Source organism: Gouania willdenowi, chromosome 6 (genome assembly GCF_900634775.1).
Source record: "Gouania willdenowi chromosome 6, fGouWil2.1, whole genome shotgun sequence".
NCBI classification, from domain to species: domain Eukaryota; kingdom Metazoa; phylum Chordata; class Actinopteri; order Blenniiformes; family Gobiesocidae; genus Gouania; species Gouania willdenowi.
Genome location: NC_041049.1, coordinates 71,976,708 through 71,999,600, shown reverse-complemented (window position 1 = coordinate 71,999,600; position 22,893 = coordinate 71,976,708). Strand labels below are relative to the sequence as shown.

At 35.8% G+C, this 22,893-nt stretch overlaps 1 protein-coding gene across 1 annotated transcript in view; it reads right to left on the bottom strand.

Moving 5' to 3' along the window:
• Positions 1-17,156: 17,156 nt before the first annotated feature.
• tes (testis derived transcript (3 LIM domains)) overlaps positions 17,157-22,893 on the bottom strand; it is a 15,298-nt gene continuing 9,561 nt past the window's right edge. The window contains exons 4-8 of the mRNA XM_028449741.1: positions 22,767-22,893; positions 22,602-22,684; positions 20,585-20,800; positions 18,672-18,830; positions 17,157-17,615 (exon numbers count right to left, since the gene is read on the bottom strand). The exon at positions 22,767-22,893 is cut by the window's right edge and continues 258 nt beyond it. Of these exons, the coding sequence (XP_028305542.1) occupies positions 17,424-17,615; positions 18,672-18,830; positions 20,585-20,800; positions 22,602-22,684; positions 22,767-22,893 (777 nt within the window). The 3' untranslated portion in view covers positions 17,157-17,423. The remainder of the gene's footprint in view (positions 17,616-18,671; positions 18,831-20,584; positions 20,801-22,601; positions 22,685-22,766) is intronic.

The following is a 22,893-nucleotide window of genomic DNA, read 5'->3' as shown; positions in this document are numbered from 1 at the left end:
CCACACCCATCATCCTCTAAGACCACACCCACCACCCTCTAAGACCACACCCATCACCCTCAAAGACCACACCCACCACTCTCTAAGACCACACCCACCACTCTCTAAGACCACACCCACCACCCTCTAAGACCACACCCACCACTCTCTAAGACCACACCCACCACCCCAAGACCACACCCACCACCTTCTAAGACCACACCCATCACCCTCTAAGATCACACCCACCACCCTCTAAGACCACACCCTCTAAGACCACACCCACCACCCGCTAAGACCACACCCACCACCCTCTAAGAGTACACCCATCACCCTCTAAGACTACACCCATCACCCTCTAAGATCACACCCACCACCCTCTAAGACCACACCCACCACCCGCTAAGACCACACCCACCACCCTCTAAGAGTACACCCATCACCCTCTAAGACTACACCCATCACCCTCTAAGACCACACCCACCATACAGGCACCCTAGTCTAAATACACTTTTATTTTTCAGATCAATGATAGACTGTTTCTTGTTTTTTAGAAACACAAAAATAAACAGTTCTTATGTCATAACGTGGGTGATATTGTGGGGTTCATTCCTCTATAATCAGCTGACAGACGAAATTCATGTCTGTCCATCTTTTTAATCTCACGTGTCATTATCTTTTATTTTACTTAGCGCTTCCATTTTTTAATTTCCTGCCTTTTTATACTGCATACATTTCCTTTTTTCTCCCACACATCATCACACTGTAGCTCTACAGATGTATGTCTATATTAAGCAGCTCTAACTGATCCCTCACTCACTCCACGACCACCCTATGCTCGCTGCTCTTCCCACAATCTCCTTTGCCTCTCGGCCCAACTTGACCGATGCAGAGTTTCCTGGCCCCGATTCAGGAAATTACCGCTCAAAGAAGGAGGAGGAGGAGGAGGAGGAGGAGGAGGAGGAGGAGGAGGAGGAGGAGGAGGAGGATGGAAACTTAGCGGCTGCTTTGCCTTGGATACAATAATGAAACACACACAAACACACAGACACACACACACGGACTGGCTGCCTTTATAATCACACTAAACTGATGAAATATCTTGACAGTGTAAAATGAAAAAGTAAAAGAAGAATTGCTTTCTCTGTTTTTTTGTTTTAAATGTAAAATTTAAGAACATTCTACTCGTACACTGATCCAACGTTTATCTATCCTCTAAATAACTTTTTTCGGTTTTCTTACAAATAGTCAGAGAATCATCCATAATTTTGGAAAAAACAAAACAAAATTGTCCTGCCCTTTAGTTTATCAAACGTTTTCTACTTTCCCATGTTGGACACAACACAAGTGTCTTATTCTGTGTCTGTAGAACTCGCTGGTGAATAAATAGTCATTTCTTTCTGTTTAACTTCAGTGACTCATTCTGCCTAAAGTTTTCCTTCTCATTCACTGTTGAGGCACAAATTAAGTCAATATGTTTTCTCACAGTAACGATCAACAACTTGTAATGCAACTAATGGTAAATGTCATTCCAGTGTCTCGTGAACTCACCATACATTTGATCATTTAATTCAATGAAGAAAAAGTAAAATATCATAATCTTCTTCTCTTATCAGAAACCCTGGAACAACAACTCCATTCCCTCTTTCAGACAATGACCAGACTGTTGTTTGAGGATGATTCCAATCAGCTAATGAAGACACACATACTGTAGAATCACACACATACCGACACTATCAGAGTAACCACAGCGTGTTCAGCAATGACGTACGTCTTACCACAAATACCTCCAAGCTCCTTTTCTGTCAACACCAGGGTTTCTGCTCATTTGTTGGCAGTGGGTTGCTATGACAACATTAGTTTGCCATGTTGGGGAAATTACACGACCCACACTCTCCACAACAGGAGATGGGTAAGGACATTAACATAGGGGGTGAAATGTGACTCACACACGTAGAAATACACAAAACGACAGCAGTTTATCTGGATCAGTGATCCTGATCATTCACACTTTAAAAACTTCAATCCACATTAATAATAATTATACAGTCAGTAGATCAAAATGTTTGGGCACCCCAACAAAATGTACAATCAAGATCCAGTCTAGATGAACCTTGGTGGAGTAATTTAGTACGACAACCACACAAATAGACACAAACAGGTCAATAAATTCCCTCCATGATGGAGGTAATTACTCCAAAACACAAATAAAACAAGAATTTACAGTCAATCACATTTTTGTGGCCTGTACTGTAATAAAAGTTGACGTAGGGAGTTTGTAGCATGAAAAAAGAAAAAGAGAAACTATAGTATATTTATTATAATGTAGTCTCTCATTGTACTAATGTCATTATTATAATAGATTTACAAAGCAAAGTTACTTTTAAGAGCTTTGTGCAAAATGTAATGTTTAAAGTTTAAAGTTTACTAGTTGCTGTTGCCAATTGTAAAAGTGCCACAGATGAAATGACACTTTAGAAGCTGATTGTCTCCATAGAACGTCACTGTTTAGATGAGAGTGGAGGTCAGCAGCTGATATGGAACGTACAACACCCACAAGAAGGACACGCACACCAGGCAGACGGAACAAATGTTCATCCATCTCTGGAAAAAAGTTTCCATAAATCGTCCTTCATAGAGTTGATAATTTATCAGGATATTAAAGATGTTCAGTGTCAGAACTTTTAGTAGGATGAGAAGAAGCAACAGGGACAGATTTCAAGAGTTTTACTAAGTTCTGAGGGAATTCTTCAGGATGTGACACACACACACACACACACACACACACACACACACACACACACACACGCGCACACACACACGCACGCACGCACGCACGCACACACACACACACACACACACACACACAATGGTTAAAGTGAGTGAATTTCAATGAAGAAAAACAACATAAGCAAAGTAGATAAATACGTCAGATCACTGAGTATGAACTACATCATCCCTACATTTCTGAGGACACCCCTACACGTGGTACAGTCCAGATGTGGGAGTGAACTAAGTGTTTGCCTGGACGTGCATAGGTCAGGGATTTCCTCGGCATGTTAGTGGAACATTGCACTGCTAATGGGGCTTGAGTAGAAGAGTGTAAATCCATCAGTGCAGCACACACGCACACACACACACACACACACACACACACACACACACACACACACACACACACACACACACACACACACACACACACACACACACACACACATCCTGTGGCTCACATTGTTCCCTGTACTGTACACAGCCCAATGGTTGCTGAGGATATGACGACATGGTTGAAGCTTTAGATGTGAAATGATACCACAGAGAACGTTCTCCTGTTGCTCCGATCACGCCTCAGCTGCTGCTTCCGTCTATTGTCATCACAGTGGGGGTAAGCTACAGGTTGCAGGTACTTAGCATGATTACACTCCAACGCTCTTTCCTTAACGACCTAATCATAAGGAAAATATGTTAAAAGCTGGTGGAGGAAATGATCCCTGAGGGTGTGAGCCACACTGTTTCCTTTACGCTAACGGGGAAACCCATGTTAGCGTTTACAATGAAAAGCTTTGAGATGACTGCACAGGCTTTCCTTGTGTAAAAAAGTCATCACAGAACAATGTGTTTCAATAACATGGCGTTTCCTTTCAAGGGTTCCCTCAAGGTAGTGCTTACGTAAAACTTTTTGACTTGATTCTGCACATCTGAAAGTAAAGTTATAAAGATATAGGAGGTAAAACAAGTTAAAGCTGGTATAAAACTCTATTCCTATATCTGAAAGAAGACAGGACAGAAGCAAACACAGGTTATTGGGTTCATACAGTTGTGTTAGATCTACGTGTGCCCCGCTGTCCCAGAATGACCTGCTGTTTACCCAATGTTCCTCCACACTGAACAATAAAACATCTGGACTTGATTTAGAGGTTTCCACAGCTGCCTGAAGTCTTCTACAGAGAGAAGCAGATCTGCTTCTATGGTTGAAACGATACATTCAGGAGCTTCAACCAACATCTGGACTTCACGCACATACATTTTGCCTTTTTGGAGTTTTATTAAATGCTTGTCTTTTGTTTTGCTCATTTATCATTGGAATCAACAGACAAAGTGTTTTAAGAGGATGTATATGAGGAGCTTTTATTGTGAAAGGCATTTACTGGAAGTTGGTGTTGACACAAGTACTTGGCAAACAATGATGAAGGCTGTGTTTGAAATCACTCACTAATGTAGGAGCTACTACTCATACTGAGTTTGACTTCAAAAATAACATGTAGTCACATTTTTCTTCCTTTGTCTGCACATGATGTCAAAGGTCAACAATACAAGAAGTGCAATATTTTATAGACAGCAATGCATGTTTTTTTAATTATGACCATCACCAGCCCTCCCTAAGGAAGGTTAAGAAACACTTTATTATAGGGAGGATATAAAAAGGGAGAGCAGTGTTACACCTGGGTGAGGGAGAGAACAGGGAAGAGGGAGTCAGGGTAGGACATGTAAGGGTGAGGAAAAGTTGAATATTGTAAAGTGAGAGTGAAATGTGTAGTTTTAGTTGTGTATATTGTGTATATTGTGTGTAATCAATCCAGTCAGGTGACCAGTGTGAAGCTTAGATATAATGGTGGTGTCTGTGGACAGAGGGAAGGAGTGAGAGGTAAAACCTAGAACAGGTATTTAGGATCAACGTGTCTAAAGTTAAGCCCAGTTTTATCTACAGTCTAAGTTACTGTTAAAGTCAGTTTTTAGTTCATTTCCATGGTAATTACAATTATAAAGTCAATTATCTGAACTCAATTACAAATAAATTATTACAAAAGCAACATATTTTTGAAATTATAAATATGATTATGATTAATTGTAATTAATTATCAATTATGCGAATACAATTATATTCATCCTGTGTGTGTGTGTGTGTGTGTGTGTGTGTGTGTGTGTGTGTGTGTGTGTGTGTGTGTGTGTGTGTGTGTGTGTGGGGGGGGAGGTTAGTAATGCTGGGAATGCGAGGAAGAAGGAAAAAGTCAAACAATGGAGTGGAGATTGTATCATGGAGAATATTGTGTGTGTCTGTAGTGTGCTGGGTTCATCTGGAAAAGCTGTCAAGTTTTAAACACACACACACACACACACACTACGTCCACATTCGGGCCCTGTACCCCAGTGTTCTCCCTGTAAACCAAACCGAGGCATGTGTGACCTCAGCGACCACAGGAAGAACTACGACTACCAATTCCTTCCACGTCTCCCTGGTTGTTCACAATGAGAACAGACTAGATTTATGATAGTAGAGTGGGTCCTCCTGCAATAGACAAACTGTTTGTTACTCTAAGAAATATAGCAGAGCTAATACCAACTCACAGAGACACTTTGTGGGAAGAACACATGAAATAAGTGTGAATAGTAGCTACTTGTTATCCTGAAGGGAGAAGAATTCTTGGTCTATTTCCACAGTTTCCCAAAGCAACAGTAAATAATGTTTTATCTCTAATTACTGAATTTCACTTGTTTGGAAGTAAAAGGTTGTTTAAAAGGTTTTTTAAAGGTTAGGGTCTTTAAGTTATTAATAAATCAAAAATTCTGAAAGGTCATAAAAATACATTCTGATTTCACAATTTGACAATGAATTAACCTTAATTATTAAAATGCATTGGATCATAATTAGCAACACTTGCTGTTATTTTTCCTTGTTATCAGATACTGAATCACTGAAAATATGTCCCAGGAAAGAACATATAGAACAGTCGTATAGTTTCTATTCCTGTTTCAAAAAGGTGGAATTCAGATTAATCCATGTGGAATTTTCATTTTATCATCCAAAACTGAAAATTGTAGTTTGAACTGTAAAGTGAATGATCTGTGATCAGTGGTTATTCTAGGGGAGGATTGGGTTAATATCTGTATGTTTATCTCTATGTTAGGTTTTTTTGTTAGACTTTTATAGTTGATCTTGTTTTTTGTCAGTTGGCAGATCGTCTAATTCCTCTCCTCCCTCTTGGTTCCACTCAGGTGTTCCTTAGATCCTGACTGGCTTCCTGCACTGTTTAGAGGAGTGTTTAGATACAGTTTGTTTGTTTATGCATTGTGTTCTTTCTGGAATGTTCTCCATTATCCAGTCAGTCTGTATCCTCACGCCGTCAGTGAGTCACTCACTCATTTATTCAGATTTGAGTTTTATTAAAATGGCTGTAAACTCCTCCTACAGGTGGGATTGCTGGGATTCGTGCTCACGCCTTCCCTGGAGTCAACAAAGTATCTGTAGATATATTCTATATTGTTACTTTAAACTAATGCAATGAAAGGATGAGGAAGTTCTAATCTGAAATAATACTAAGTAAATTAAAACAACAATTAATGAACCTCTATATCTATATTTAAATATTTACACCATGTCTTTTCCTTCTAATTACAGCTAATTTAGTTTAAACATGAAACTCATCCCACCACATTATGTTTTTGTGGAGCTTTTTTCAGCAAAAACTTGCAGAAATCTGTTCATCTATTGACTTTATAACATCTGCAGTTTGTTATAAAATATCATTTATTCATTTTCAACCCAATCCATGACATAAAATACACAGTATTTTAGGAGGAGGAAGATGTCTTGAAGACATGAGATAATAAAATTAGATGTTTTTTTTTTAATTTTTACAAAGGTTATTGAATCAGGTTATTAATATTCAGAATCAGAATCTTTGTATTTGTTATTGTACAAGAAAAGCACAATAACATAGACATAGAAACTCTTATAAACAGTTTAGAAGAAAAATAGTGCAAAAGATGTAGGCAATAAATAAAAAAAACATTTATTAATATTATTATTGTAATCATCATTGTTGTAATCGTAATCATAAATATAACTACTGTTATATTAATAATAAATAAATGAATGTTTTTGAGAAGCTTTGGCCTGTGAAACAACCATTACACACTGTAATTACTGTAACTCATCAGACACTCAGACAAGAGGTGGAAACTCTACAATGACATCATTGTTTGTGTTTATGTGTAATTATATGCGTAATCTCCAGGTATACACACGTACAATGTCTATGTTTCTGTTCATACCTCAGTGACTTTAATTCTGACATGAATGAGTTTGTGACGTTGTGGAAAGTGTTTTTCTACAAACTCAATAGATGCCTGTTTTCAGGGGTACTGAGGGGGACATAAAGGGGCTCCTTTGGAAACACACAAACCAGTCAGAAATCTGTCATAATGACATAATGTCATATGAGATCTATTTAGAAAGTGGAAAGATTTTTCCACTGACATGAATACAAAGATGTGAAAATACATTCACATTTTTAAAGTTATTATTATGCTTCATTAGTGTTAAATGTAATAGTTGGTTGCTCCGCCCTCAGCCCATAACTTATATAATATATATATATATATATATATATATATATATATATATATATATATATATATATATATGTTAGCTGCCCTTTACTGACATGTACAGTAAATAATAGAGAAATGCAACATGTTTTAGAAAGTTCTAGATTAAGATCTCAGGGTGGACATTTAGGTTTTTTCTGTAGAGTTTGTTTCTCCAAATATTTTCTTTTGGAAAATTCCAGTTTTGCAAAAACATGTTAGGTTGAGAATCGACCTCAATAATGAGATGTTACACCTCATTATTACACACAAACTTACATGTTTTAAATTATGTATTCTTTGAATATCTTTTTTCAAATTCAAAGTTATCTAAAAAAAAACAACTCATACAGAGGTTCTCAAAGTTCTCCAGCAGAAAATGGTTGAACATTGAAGAACAGTCGTGTGGAGAATCTGTGATAACCACATTTATTTATTCATCCGAATAATATCCACTGTTATCCAGGAATGTTTATTATTATTATTATAGTCATCTTAAAGATGGAAATCCTGGTTTTAATCACTAATAAAATGGTTCAAAGTGAACAAAAATGGTGGAAAAGGAGGTGAAATGAGATTTTAAAAACTACAGAAAATGGTTAAAAGTTGTAAATTAAAGTGGATAAAAACAGACAGAAAAAGTGGTGAAAATGGTTCAAAGTGTAAATATTGGAACAATGAGTTTAAACTGATAAATAATGGATATGATAAATGGTGAAAAAATGAAATTTGGTGAAAAGAGGTTAAAAGTGACAATAATAGGTCAATATATGTGACATTAGGTGTAAAAGTGGTAGAAATGGTTTATAAGTGATGAACTTGTCTGGAAAGTGGAAAAAATGTGTAGAAAAGTTATTAAAATGTGATGTAGAAGTGTCAGAAATGGGAGAAATGTAGCAAAAATACATTAAAAGGAGCAAAAATAAGGAAATAAAAAGTGATGAAAATATGTTAAAATACATATAGTTTGATGGAGTTGTAGAAAAAAGGTAAAAATAAGCAAAAATTGGCTCAAAATGTAAAAAAATATTCTTAGTTTCTTAAAGGCATGTGGTGACCCCTCCCAGTGTGTTGTGACCCCAAGGTTGAGAATCCCTGGACCAATAGCTTTGAATGTACCATTGGTGGTTAAAATGGAACGTATTATTGATCTTATATAAACAACAGGATCCAGATCAGTCTGTGATACTGAGTCTATCGATCCATTAACCTGATCATTGTTCACTCTGTGATCATCATGTGTTTACGTTGTTGGAAGTTATGCAGCTTAGAAACTGAAGGAGACGAGACAAGCTCAGGTCTGCCCATCAAGTCTGAATGTGTCCTGACTATGACCTCACACACCAAACATGAGGAGGACGGATGAACACTGCAAACATTTAACTTTAATAATACAGTTTAATACAGAGACATCAAATCAACCTGAGTCAGACTTTGAGCTTCATTAAGCTCGTATCCCAGCGTTATTTTGGTTCTAGTCTCTGTGGTTGTTCTAATGAGGGAAAGCATAGAACAGACATTCAGACGTCAAAGTGCTCACATGGTGAAGAGCTCAGACTTGCCTTGTTCTGCTGTGGAGAATGAAAACTATGCACTGAGAAGTCAGAGCTTGACATGTGCAGATAAATGATGCAGAGCAGGTTGTTCCAGATCTTTACGACGTCTTCTACATCTGAACTCTTTAAACAAACATTTCTGATCATTTTTTAATAATAATTAGTTCAGGCTTTGAAATGTATCATAACATCTGATGTTGTCTTTATTATTATCTGATAAATATCAACGTTTCCTAACATAACATTAAAGTCTTTTCAAACAGATACAATCAATACTTCCTAATGTTCATTTCTAAAAGCTAAACATAATTATTTTTCTAAACTTATGTTTTATTCATTGCTAAATGTTAAAGAGTATTTTATGCTGCATGTTCTCCCTGAGCAGCTTCTCCATTTCACTACCACTATTTAAACACATACATTTTAGAATATTGGGTTTACAAACTTGTTAAAAACGGGAATGAGATGATCTCATTGGCCACGTTTACATGGGAGCTTTAATTCAGAACAAAAGTTAATTCCTCTTTAAACTGACCTTGTAAACACTTCATTCCTAATAGTAAATGAATTCCAAAATAAACTTAAATCCAAATTATGTGGCTGGTTTATTCTAATTTGATTTCTGAATTAAATAATTCCTCTTTAAGTTAATTCCAGTCGTTCTGCACATGCACGACTTGCTGCTTGCTCTCGATTTACAGGTCGGTCTATGTTCCAACCCTCACCTATGGTCATGAACTTTGGGTCATGACCGAAAGAACAAGATCACGGGTACAAGCGGCCAAAATGAGTTTCCTCCGTAGGGTGGCTGGGCTCTCCCTTAGAGATAGGGTGAGAAGCTCAGTCATTCGGGAGGGGCTCAAAGTAGGGTTAGGGTCAATGAGGTGGCTCGGGCACCGAATTAGGATGCCCCCTGAACGCCTCCATAGTGAGGCGTTCAGGGCACGTCCCTCCGGAAGGAGGCCCCGGGGAAGACCCAGGACACGCTGGAGAGACTATGTCTCTCCAGCGTGTCCTGGGAACGCCTCAGGGTCCCCCCGGAAGAGCTGGAGGAAGTGGCCGGGGAGAGGGAAGTCTGGGCCTCCCTACTGAGGATGCTGCCCCGCGACCCGGAAACGGCTAAGCGGGAGAAGATGGATGGATGGATGTTCTCCAATGGTTTACCTCTTACATTAATGGAAGAACCTTTAATGTTGCTATTAACGATGTAATGTCTAATATGTCCAACCTGTCATGTGGAGTAGCCCAGGGCTCTGTTCTGGTTATGCTGATGATATCCAGTTGTACTGTTCCTTTAATGACTCAGCGTTTCACTTTTTATCAGAGATCTTAGACTGTATATCCTGTATCAAAAACTGTCTGTCATCAAATGATCTCCAGATAAATTCAAACAAAACATAAACTCTGATCATGTGATAAAAACATCCTCTGATTAAAAACTCTCTTGGTGATCTGGGCTCATCTGTTAAAACCAGCCTCAGAAACCTTGGGGTTGTTATTGATCAGTCCATGTCTTTGGAGGGACATTGTCATCAATTGACTAAAAACTGTTTTTACCACCTGAGAAATATCTCTACAGTGAGGTATTTATTATTAAAATCAGATCTAGAACTGGTCATACACACATTTATATCATCTCGTATTGACTACTGTAATTCTGTTTTTACATGTTTTAATAAGTCGACCCTAAACAGACTCCAGATCGTTCAGAAGCTGCTGTCAGACTTTTAACTGGTGCTTCTAGAACATCCCACATCACCACCATTCTAGCTACTCTGCACTGGCTTCTAGTTAAGTTTCACATAGAATATAAAACATTAGTTCTCACGTTCTGAGCATTACATGGTCAGGCCCCTAAATATATCTCAGACTTGTTGTACCCCTACTCATCAGGGCGATGCCTTCGGTCTTCAGGTCAGGGTCTCCTAAAGACCCTAAAACTAAATGTAAAACCAGAGGAGACCTGGTGTTCCAGACTCTGAAATAACCTGCACCAGTCTCTCAGGGAGCTCAACTGTGTGGTTACTTTTAAAAACTGCTGAAGACTTTACTTTACAGTAAAGCTTTTAGTTACTGGATTATAATTTTATTTATCCTTTAATGTTGCTGTTCTTATGATGTTTATGCACTATTGTTTTATTATTCTATTGTGTTGCCCTTGTACTTTTACCACAACTCTGTACAGCACTTTGTGATTTTATCTGTAAAAAGCACTTTATAAATAAAACTTACTTAATATCACTAGTTTATCATTGTTGTCAGAACTACGTTATTTACCAGAGAGATAATAAAAACGTGTGTTATTGTTGAGCTGCTGCTTCAAATCTAAATCAAAATAAAGGTGAAAACAGTTCTAATGTGGTGTTCTGTGTTACAGCCGACAATACGTCACGTTCTGTCCAATCAGAGGCCTCTCAACTCTCACACCTAAAGCTGAATTAACTAAAGCTGTTCCTTAATTCAGAATTATTATTTCCATGTAAACATGAAGCAGAACACTTTAATTCAGAACAACTAATTCTGAATTAAAACACGGTGGTCCTCAACCACTGGGCCACGGACCAGTACCAGTCCATACGACCTATACCTGGGTTGCAAAGAAAAAAGTGAAGTTTTAAAAACAAATGTAATTTAATTTGTATGTATGTTGCTGTAACTTTATTATGAAAAATTCACAACTTTTTGACTGCGTTTGGATTTAAATCAGTGCTGAAGCGAAGTGCGTAGGAGATACTCACACACGCCCATGTGACCATGTGTAAACACTCACCTTTGTCTGCAAAATGTTCCTCTGTTATTGTAGTTATGGTTTATATTAACAAATGTATCACAGCAATTACAAAATGTTTGATTTCTTCTGTCATTTCTAAGGATACGTATGATCACAAACCATGAAAAAGTTATTTTAACTTATAAAAAACAAACAAGATACTGTAGTTTATGGAAGCTGATGCATTTTTTATAGAGGTGGAAAAAGTTATTTAACATGAAGAATGAGATATAATGATTACTAACGAAGCCTATGGAAAATGTATTCTTTAATACAAATGTAGATGCGATAATAATAACGTGATTAATGCTGTAAAGATGTTTATACGTTACCCTACCTGTACTCAGCATGTTTACATTACATTTTATTAAAGTATTCATTCTAAAACATAATAAAAGTATTTTTACTTTCATTCAGAATCAGAAGCAAAATAAAAACCATTGAAGAGGAAAACATACGAGTAGTGACTGTTATAAAATGTATCTGTTAGATATTAATAGTGATCATCACATTCTAGTGATTCCGAGGAGGAAAACAAACAGCTGATTGAAGCATCACATAGTTTTAAATAGACTGTAATGTAAATGATTTGATCTTTGATCATATTTACTCCTGCTCAGAGCATATGTTTCATAACTTTCTGATAATAATCCATCACAAGCACTGAATACGTTCTATAAACACGTGTTCCAGGGTGTATTTAAGGGTTAAAGGTCGTGACAGCTTCACTGTTGCTCTAGGAATGTGTGGAAAGATGAATGTTTTTGTTTCCATTTCTGCTGATAAAAGTTCAAATGAATCAAACAGAGTGATGGGCGTGTCTGTGAGTAATGGTTCCTCCCACTGTGTGATCATAGATATAATATATAGATCTGTTTATTATGAGTATAGTTACTGCAGTCATATCAGTAGATGGCAGTACATGGGAAGTTTAATTTATTTGCAGGATTTAATTTCTTTAATTGCAATATAATAATATAGGTATATTTCTAAATATGTTTATTATATATAACATTACTGTCATTCAACCAATGACTGAAGTTTAGTCCTGTCTCATAGAAACATTTATACATCAAATTATATGTTTTTATTATCAAAGCTCTATGTTTAGTTTGTCATCATCTCAAGAAATGTCATTGTTTTTTTTAAGTACATTATGTTACAGTTGAGCCGGAGATCGGATTAAACAAGTATCGGATAAAGTGCTTTTGCTGAGTATGAGTATTATACGAGTCTATATCTGTGCTCACACACACACACACACACACACACACACACACACACACACACACACACACACACACACACACACACACACACACACACACGCACACGCACACGCACACGCGCACACGCACACGCACACGCACACGCACACGCACACGCACACACACACACAAATAAATATAGCAATTTCTGATCAACCCATATCAAATAACACACCGATTAAAGCCCCGCCCATTTCAAGACAACCCGACCTACTTTTGGGTTAGGCCCCGCCCACTCCGAGTACATTCACAGACAATGCTGTACTTGCTCATCCTGACTATGTAGCATCATCTAAAGAATGAAGAATAAGAAAAGTAGAAGAAGAGTTTTAAAGGACTGATGCTAAGTAGATCTGTAAACATCTGGTTCACTTCAAAGATTTGGTCTCAAACATCTCCTCACTGATCTATGGATGGAGTGTGTGTTTCTACACTGATACTGTATCTCTACCTACAGTAGCTGATGGGAGATGTGAACCTATGCTATTCCTTTTCAGCCTTTGTGAAGGAAAGCTTTGTTTGATGCTAGGTGTTTAATGAAGCTACAGATAGCTTAGCTTTAGTTAGCTTTGCCTGATCCTTTGTGGATTTTTCTGCATCTCATGTGTTTTAAATAGATTCTAATGTTGATATTTCTGGACTTAAGGAGTTTCTGTTTTTCTCTGTTTCATCACCTGAGCTATTCTAGAATCTCTGGTGATGTATTAGGGTCTCAACAAGTACAGATGTTTGTTCACTGACCCTTAATGGAACAGGAACTAGAACTTTCCTTTAACTCCTTTGTCTCAGTGAAGCAGCTGAAAAGCTTTCAGAATAAAAAAGAGCAGCTGTTCATATTTATGACTATAAAAGGAAACTCACATTCCTGCCGTAGACATTTACGTCTCTGAAACTCTCACTGTAGCTTTCCAAAACTCAAGGGAGGAAGACTTTATTAAGCTTTGGTACGTGAGACATTGACTTATTTTCCTGTTTACTGTACAAATGATGACGAGTGGTGCAAGGTTGTACAAGTGTTAGAAAAGAGAGAGAACTTTGATCAACACATTCATTCATTCAGTAATAAATCATCACTGCACTTTAAATACATAATCAATCATGTTTTATTGCTTTTTACTCCTTTTAAAAGCAGCGTTAAAAGTTATTACATGTTTAGAGGTCAGAGGTTAAAACACACCTTTTATTAATCACACACACACACACGCACACACACACTTTTAATTTATTTTTATTCTTTTTTACAAATTATGATCATTATTGTTGCTATTAATGAAGTTTTTTTTAGCAAAGTTGTTGGATTGGATTCTTATTTTCTAAAAAAATAAAATAAAAGATCAAAGACAAATATATACTGTACATGTATGTTTTAATAAAAGACGATATACGTGTGTTCTAAACACTGATTTAATAAAACAACTAATTTTGTTGTTAATTTCTACAAAAAAGTGGGTGATAATTTAATGATTATAGAAAAATGTGGGATGAGTTAAGAACCCAGAGTGTAAACTACATGATGTAAAGTGACACAGGACAGAAGATGAATGAATAAATAAAAACACACAGTGATGATCAGAATTAAACCATAAATATACATTATCTGTGTATAAACATCTGATTGAAAGAAGAGGATCAATAACATTTCTCCTGCTGTTAAACATGTTTATATATATATATGTTTATAATATTTGGTCTGATTAAAGACAAACATCATGAAACCATATTTACTGACAAACAGTCATAAAAACATATAAATATAAAGTGTTCTACATAGAAACAAATATGAAGATCTTTAAAACAGGATGATTAACTAATGACTTATTATCATGAAATATAAACAGTAACAGCAGATACAGAATAAACAAAGCAGTACATCTACTGTAATGTCTATTCTGTTTATGTTTTACATAGATTATATATATCATTTATGTAATCAATACCATAGGGACATTTTGATATAAAAATATAGTATAGTTGATGAAATAAAAACATTGGTATGACTTTAGTAATAATTTAGTGTTTAATGTTAATGAAAAACCATCTGTTTAAACACAAGCTCACAGCGTCTCCTGCTGGACACAATAGGAACTGTAAAAAACTTTATGTTTCCATTCTGTTATACATCATTTATACACACGTTCTGTTTATTATATATTTATATATAATGTCACGTCAGTACCAAACTAAGCTGTACTTTTGTGAAATAGAAAGAAAGAAATAAAAGTGTCACAATTTAATTTTTTTAAATTTAATTACAGTTTATTGGAGAAAGTAAAAAGCCAAACTTACTATTATTGTATCATATTAACATACATACATAATAATAATGTCTACCGACATTGTATTTTTATAATATATAACATCAATTATATAACTGTACCATTATATAACATGTGCCTGTTGCATTACACAGATTTACAGTTAAAATAGTGAGTTTTCATGTTTTACCATTAACGTGTCAGTGAATCTAGTTACAGTTACTGGTTTTCCTCATTATTAAATAAATATGACACAATAATAAGTCAGTCATAACATTATATTGTTATATAATGTGATGGTTGTCCTGTTTATAAGTGATTACACAGTAAACATCATGACTTCTTCCTTTACTAAGGAATGTAAATGATGATATATTCATATAATATCTGTGCTTTAATAACTGCCTGCTGGAGCTGATGTTCCTGTTTGTCCTCGGCCCAGATGCAAACATCTGTATTCAACCTGGGGCAAATGTACTTAAAATGATTCTTCTAAGATTTAAAAATGTGAAGTATTTTAAATGATAGTTTTAAGATTGTTTAAATCCTCTAACAATGGTAAAGTTTATTCCTCTTATCATAGAGATATAGAAACATCTGATCATTAACGATGATGATGATTCTACTTCTAAAGAATAAAATCAGGATGTTCTGAGTTTTTGTCCTTGTTTCATCAAATAACTCACATCATGTAATGAACATAATCAGCTGAGAAATAAAGACTGTTTGTACTCTGGGTTTATATAAATATATACAGTATATAGTGAAGCTCTATGTGTAAGGTTATCAGTGGGACAGATTCAGACAGCTTTGACATAATGCCCAGCAGGGGGCGCTCTCTCCTCCATCGTTCATCATCAATCATGTCTAAAACTCTGATTTAATACATCAGATAAACTTTTCAATAAGATTTCAGACAGTGGTCACATGATCCCAGACGTAGAAAGTTAAAGTGTTCATTATAAACGTATATTATGTCTATGTTTGAGCTGATGCCAGGGTAAACAATGGGTCTCCATGGAGACGGAGTTTCCTTCCATTGTTTGTAGTTTCCACTTAGAACAATAATGTAAATATAAACTCAGAGACAGAACTCACATTATTATAAAGGAAGTTAATACAATATGATCAATAAATAATTATAATGACATTAACGCTGTTTCCTGTTGTTTGATGGTTAATAAAAGAACAATATGTCAGATTACACTAATATAAATACACAAAATGATTCTAAAAACACACATTACTACAATAAAAAACAAGAGAAAAATATAGAAAATGACTTAAAAAACCTTTTTGTCCTTTACTGTATTATACAGTATTAATACTGTATTAATACAACATTAATACAGCATTAATACAGTATTAATGCTCACAGTGCTCATTGTTATAAATGCTGATATAAATGTTTATAAGTTGTTTCTATAAGAGGAGCACATGTTTGTGATGATAACCTATCAATAACTCTAAGCAGGGTTATTATTATAATAATTGTAATTGATAATTACAACTATAGCGTAATTATAATTGTAAAAATCTGTTGCTGCTGTAATCATATTTGATTACAGATAATTAGGTAAATAGATAATTGACTTTGTAATTACACATATAGTTAATTATTAAAATATGTTTCATATCCAGTGAGTTTATAGTTATTGATAAATGTACAGATTATATTATAATTAATGCACTAAAATGTAAAGATGCTAAAAACTGCACACATACAATCATACATGAATACAATTCTAATTGAAATTTAGTAATTAAGAATGTAATTGAGTTTCAGCAGAAAAACATTTTTTCTGATTTATTTGTAATTGAAAAAACACAGGTTACCGTAATCATAACTGAATTGTAATTATAGGTGGATAATTGAAAATGTAATTGACTCTAAAACACTAAAATCAATTATTTACAACCACTTATTTTCTACTGACATAAAGTCGATTTCCACAATGCATTCATTTTGTTTTTCCAATTTATTTATTAATCATATTTTTACGGTACGGCACAATTAAGGCAACAATACATAATTTCTCATGATAAAGTCATAACATTATTAAACTAATCACAGAACTAAAGTATGAGTTATACATGCTTTATTAAACAGATCATTTACACTAATACATTAATCAGAGCATCTTTATAGATCCTCTAATCACATACCGCACCGTTACCGTACATCTCCAGATCAGAAAGATGTTCTGTGGTCCACGTATAGAATCTTCTAAGTCATGGTTTTCTTCTTACACTCCACAGAGCAGAACAGGAAGTTGTTCACAGCCATGAATCGTTGTCCAATCAGACATTTATCACATCCTGAACATTTAAAGCACTGAGGCTCAGCGTGCCAGTGATGGTCGCCGTAGGAAACGCGCTGCGCCTCAGGCTGCAACGCTTTCTGACAGGCTGAGCATTTCTAGAAAGAAGAAGAACATATTATTAATCTTTAATATGTCTGGATCCGTCTCTGTTTATTTACAGGGAATTACACTAATGTCTATTATTAAGAGTTCATTCCTTTTCAACAAATAAGAACGTACAGGCAGAATGACATCATTCCAGATTTATAGAGTTTATAGAGAATATAGACAATTACAATATTACCTATATCATTTTTTATATTAAAATGCTTGTTTTATGAATGGCTACTTCTCACAACACCATAAAAAACACAGAAGGATTACTACAGAACTCACTCACACATGCTGTCCTTAGAGGAGAAAAAGCCTAAAGTGGCCCATACTGTGCAGCAGTTTATTAATAAATGTGTCTCATTTTTCATCTAGAATTATCGTTCTGGTTAGAATTTATTACATCAAAAATATCAAGATTTAGATCTTATATCATTATTTTGAGAAGAAATATTGAGATATGAATTTTTATCACCCAGCCCTATGACATCATCAATACGTGATTTCAAGATGGCGGAACACAGTGAAAGATCCTTTAAAGTGCTTTTTATACATATGCAGCTTCTTACTGTAAAGTTTACATATAGAATATATTGTTTTTCAGTTGAGCTGTTATTTAGGATAAATATCGTTCAACTATGATCTACAGAAGTCCAAAAACAGCTGATTACGTACGTACGTCCTATGAACTTTCTGCTTTTAGTTTAGATTCAATATTGTAGTTTTTTAATAACTGTCACACACTGTTACGTTTCCTTTATTCAGGCAACGTTTTTCAGGACATTTTAATCTTCTGACATGTTTCGACTGTCAACTGCCAGTCTTCCTCAGAGGAGTTCTGCTGATTGATGCTTCCTTTGAAGTTTCACTTGCTAGTTTGAGTGAAATTAATTTTGTCTTTTTTTGAATAATATGTTAAGTTAAGGCTTTGTTTATTCAGACAAAGGTTTTTCATGTTTTCACTGTAAAGTGATAAACATCAAAGGAAATCAGCAGAACTCTGAGGAAGGCCTGATAAGACTGAAGCATTGTGTGTGTGTGTGTGTGTGTGTGTGTCTCACCACAGCATAGTTTCTCATGTAGCAGGGTGTACAGACAGGCTTATCGTTCTCCATCACGTACATCTCTCCAGCCAGGATACAGTCACAGTCAAAGCAACAGAAGTGCTTCAGATGCCAGTTGTGACCCTCGGCCTGAGTGTACTCGTTACTGAAGATCAGCTGTGGACAAACAGGAAGTACGTCGTGCACGCTGAGTCATGGAAGGACAGGATCCTCTCAAACACATGGAGGTCAGAACATGTAACTAAACCAGCTCATATATTATTAGTATTCACAGCTGATTATCAGAGGAGTGAATAGTTATATTGTATAACTTCAACTATAATCAAAAAAGAACAAATAACAGAAAAGAAAAAATAAAGAGGCCCATTATTTCCTATTTTATTAAATTATTTGTGTTTTTCCCAAATCAGCAACTTCAAAATTTTAGTTCATTCTTCAAAGAAAAATGTTTACATTTATTATAGTTTTTATGTTATGTTAACATAGAAAGTCATTGGATTCTAAATATTAAATATATTCAAACACTGAGATCAACCTTTTTTCCACTGTTTAAACTGAGAACAACATTTATTTACATTCTAATCATTTAAAGTAATTACTGTGAATTAATACATTAACATTAGATACATTAATAACACCATAATAACTGCTGACTCAGAGTTCATGAGCTGATACTTTGGAAATATTAGTGCATGTGGGTCACTATTAGTGTTTAATTCATTTATTTACTCACTTGAAATAAAATTATTATCCAACAAAAAAAAAAGCACAAATAACTTCAGTGTTTTTACTGCTGATGAATCTTGTTTCATTTATCTTATTAGTTACATAACGTTATGATTAATAAATAACTATGATTTCCTATAATTAAACTAAATCAAGCTGATGTCGTCATTCAGTATATTTATGTGAAATAATCAATAGTTACATTAGTCTAATGGGACCAGCTTTGTCTATGAACACATGAAATATCATTAAAAATATGTTGTGTTTCATAAGTTTGGACGGATTAATAGTGACATTAATATTTATGCTCATATTTATTTCACACGGTTAGGGTTAGTGTTAGGGTTAGGGTTAACCCTAACCCTTCTGTAGGGTTAACCCTAACCCTAACCCTAACCCTAAAGTTAGACGTGTTCTTTTTATTTGGTCTATTATTATTTATATGGAGAGGTTAGCATTAGCTCTGTGTGTTAGCTTAGCATAGTTAGCTTTAGTTGAGCTTCCAGTTCATAATGGTTGCTACAGGTTCATCTGTGTCTCTGTGTTTGTAGAACTTTAGGAGGATCTGATGGAGGAACTAGGACTGGTTCACTTTGTTGATGTAGTGGTTTATGATGTATCACCACACACACACACACACACACAACACACACACACACACACACACACACACACACCACACACACACACCACACACCCACACACACACACACACACACACACACACACACACCCACACACACCACACACACACCACACACACACACACACCACACACACACACACACACACACACACGGGTGGGTGCACGGTAGAGCTTCTGTAAACCACGTTCTGCCTCCAGAGAATAATAGTTGAAAACAAACAACAGTTTTGTTTTGTGGAACATGTTTTTTTGGACATTCTTTGTTAAATTGAGGAACAAATGGTTTTCGCTAATTTCCAAAACGGGAATTAATCGTTTATATCGTGGGATGACATATTCTTACAGAACGTTTCTGACGATAAATCATAAACGATCACACATTCCTAGTGTCAATGGAAACACACAGGACTATTTTATTAGGGTTACACATGGAAAATGGTATTATTATTACTATTAATATAATAAAATATAAATTAGGAGTAACAAATGAAAATGTGATCACATTTCACTACATTTTGTCCAGAAACCCTCTCCTCACCTCATCACAGCCTCCACAGCGAGGCTTCTCACTGTCACCATAGTGACGCCCACAGTACATCTGGCCCTTCTTATAGAAGTAGATCATGTCCACCAGAAGTTCACTGCAGGTGCAGCACACGAAGCAGGCAGGATGCCACATCTTATCATAACCTGCCCGCTCAGCGTAAACCGCTGGCTCTCCCTGACGCATGGGCTTCATACACTGATGACATGACTGGACAGAAATACACTGCACATCAAAGTGTTCAAAGAGTGTAAAAACAGTGCAAAACAATCTGGTGTTTACTGTTATCATATGAATAAATGCATATCGACACCTACTGTACTGAACACTCCAGTACAGTAGGTGGTGATATACAACTATTAAAGTTGGTTGCAACACGTCAAGAAACAACAAACAAGCTGTTTACTCAGTGTTACCATGTATTCATAATGTGACATAACAACAAAGCAAAGAAACCATGTGTCGTCATTAATACATATTCATATTATTTATTAATACACTGCAGTATATTATTCATATTATTCATTAATACAGTGCATTATATTATTCATATTATTTATTAATACACTGCAGTATATTATTCATATTATTCATTAATACACTACAGTATATTCATATTATTTATTAATACCTGCAGTATATTATTCATATTATTTATTAATACACTGCAGTATATTATTCATATTATTTATTAATACACTGCAGTATAGTATTCATATTATTTATTAATACAGTGCATTATATTATTCATATTATTTATTAATACACTGCAGTATATATTCATATTATTTATTAATACACTGCAGTATAGTATTCATATTATTTATTAATACAGTGCATTATATTATTCATATTATTCATTAATACACTGCAGTGTATTAATGAATTAACTTTTTTAGTTTTTTAATTCCCAGGTGAACAAATACTGGGAATAGAAAGAATCAACTATCTGCTATGAGAGGCGTGTCCTAAAGAATCAGAACAGGTTTAATGGAGCCACCTAGAGTCTGATCCTGGAAAAACACTGAAGTTACTGATCACTTTTCTTAATCAATCACCATCAATATACAGAGTCACAATGCACTGAATTTAGTAGCACTGCATGTCAAAGCATCTAGAAGTTCTGAAAAGATCATATTCAGGTGTTCCCAGCTCACAGATGTGAACATTAAAGCTGCAGTATGTAGAATCCTCTCTTCGCTCAGCTTTGAAACCGAAACTTAACCTCCCTTACCGGTGTTTTTGGTAACGCTCTTAGCATCTTTTTCCTCATCAGAGACATAGTGACATATTTATGGACTTTATCGTATGTTAGAGTCTCTAAATCAGAAGAAAACTGTCCACTGATGTGAATGTACATATCACTCTGTAGTTACTGTCCTAAATAACGGCTGCTGTCATCAGCCAGACATCACACAGAAGGGGCTGCGCTTTCTTAGTTTAACACACAATTCATCCCGTCTGTTATCACTCTCCCTCTGACACCAGTACGTGAGGCAGACCTTCCACAGTCATGGAGATCTGCGAGGACGCAAAGCGATCCATTCCTCCTCAGTGTTTGTGCATTTATGTTGCTTCTCCACCTTAGCCTGTGTAACTGTTGTGTTTAACAGTGTTATGGAGAATTCTACTGGAACGTCCACCATTGCACTTTTACTACCGATGATATGTGAATTTGTCTGACTTCAGTTAATCAGCCAGTAGTAACGCCCACAACAACTCATGTTTGTAGAAAGATCTCTGATTGGCTGACATCCAGCGTCACACTCCTGTATTTCACTGTCCACTCAGAACACTTTGGATTACAATATTCTCAAAGATGATTATGGATTTATGACCAAATGACGTCAAAAGAACACTTACATACTGCAGCTTTAACAGTTTCATCTCACATTGAAAGTTCTAGCAGAAAAACAGACAATGATCAGTGGAAGTTTCAACATGTTTGTTTAAAACTGAACCAGTGAGAACCTCTGACTGTTTCTCCTGGATATAAAAAGTTCAAACTTACAAAGTTCTGCTGTTGTCCAGCTGGCAGAGCTCCAGGAATGCCGACGGCTCCAGCACTGGCTGCTGTCCCCATGGAGGCTCCAGCTGGCCAGAACCAGCAACCACGCCAACCCTAGAATGAGGGAACTGTCCCAGAGGTCCATCTCCACCTGCAGCACTAGGGAGCCATGGTCCCCAGTTCCTGGTCTTTGTCCACCACCTGCAGTGCCTGAACCTGAATGAGGAGCAAGACAGCACCAGCACCAGCACAGCACCAGCACCAGCACAGCACCAGCACCAGCACCAGCACCAGC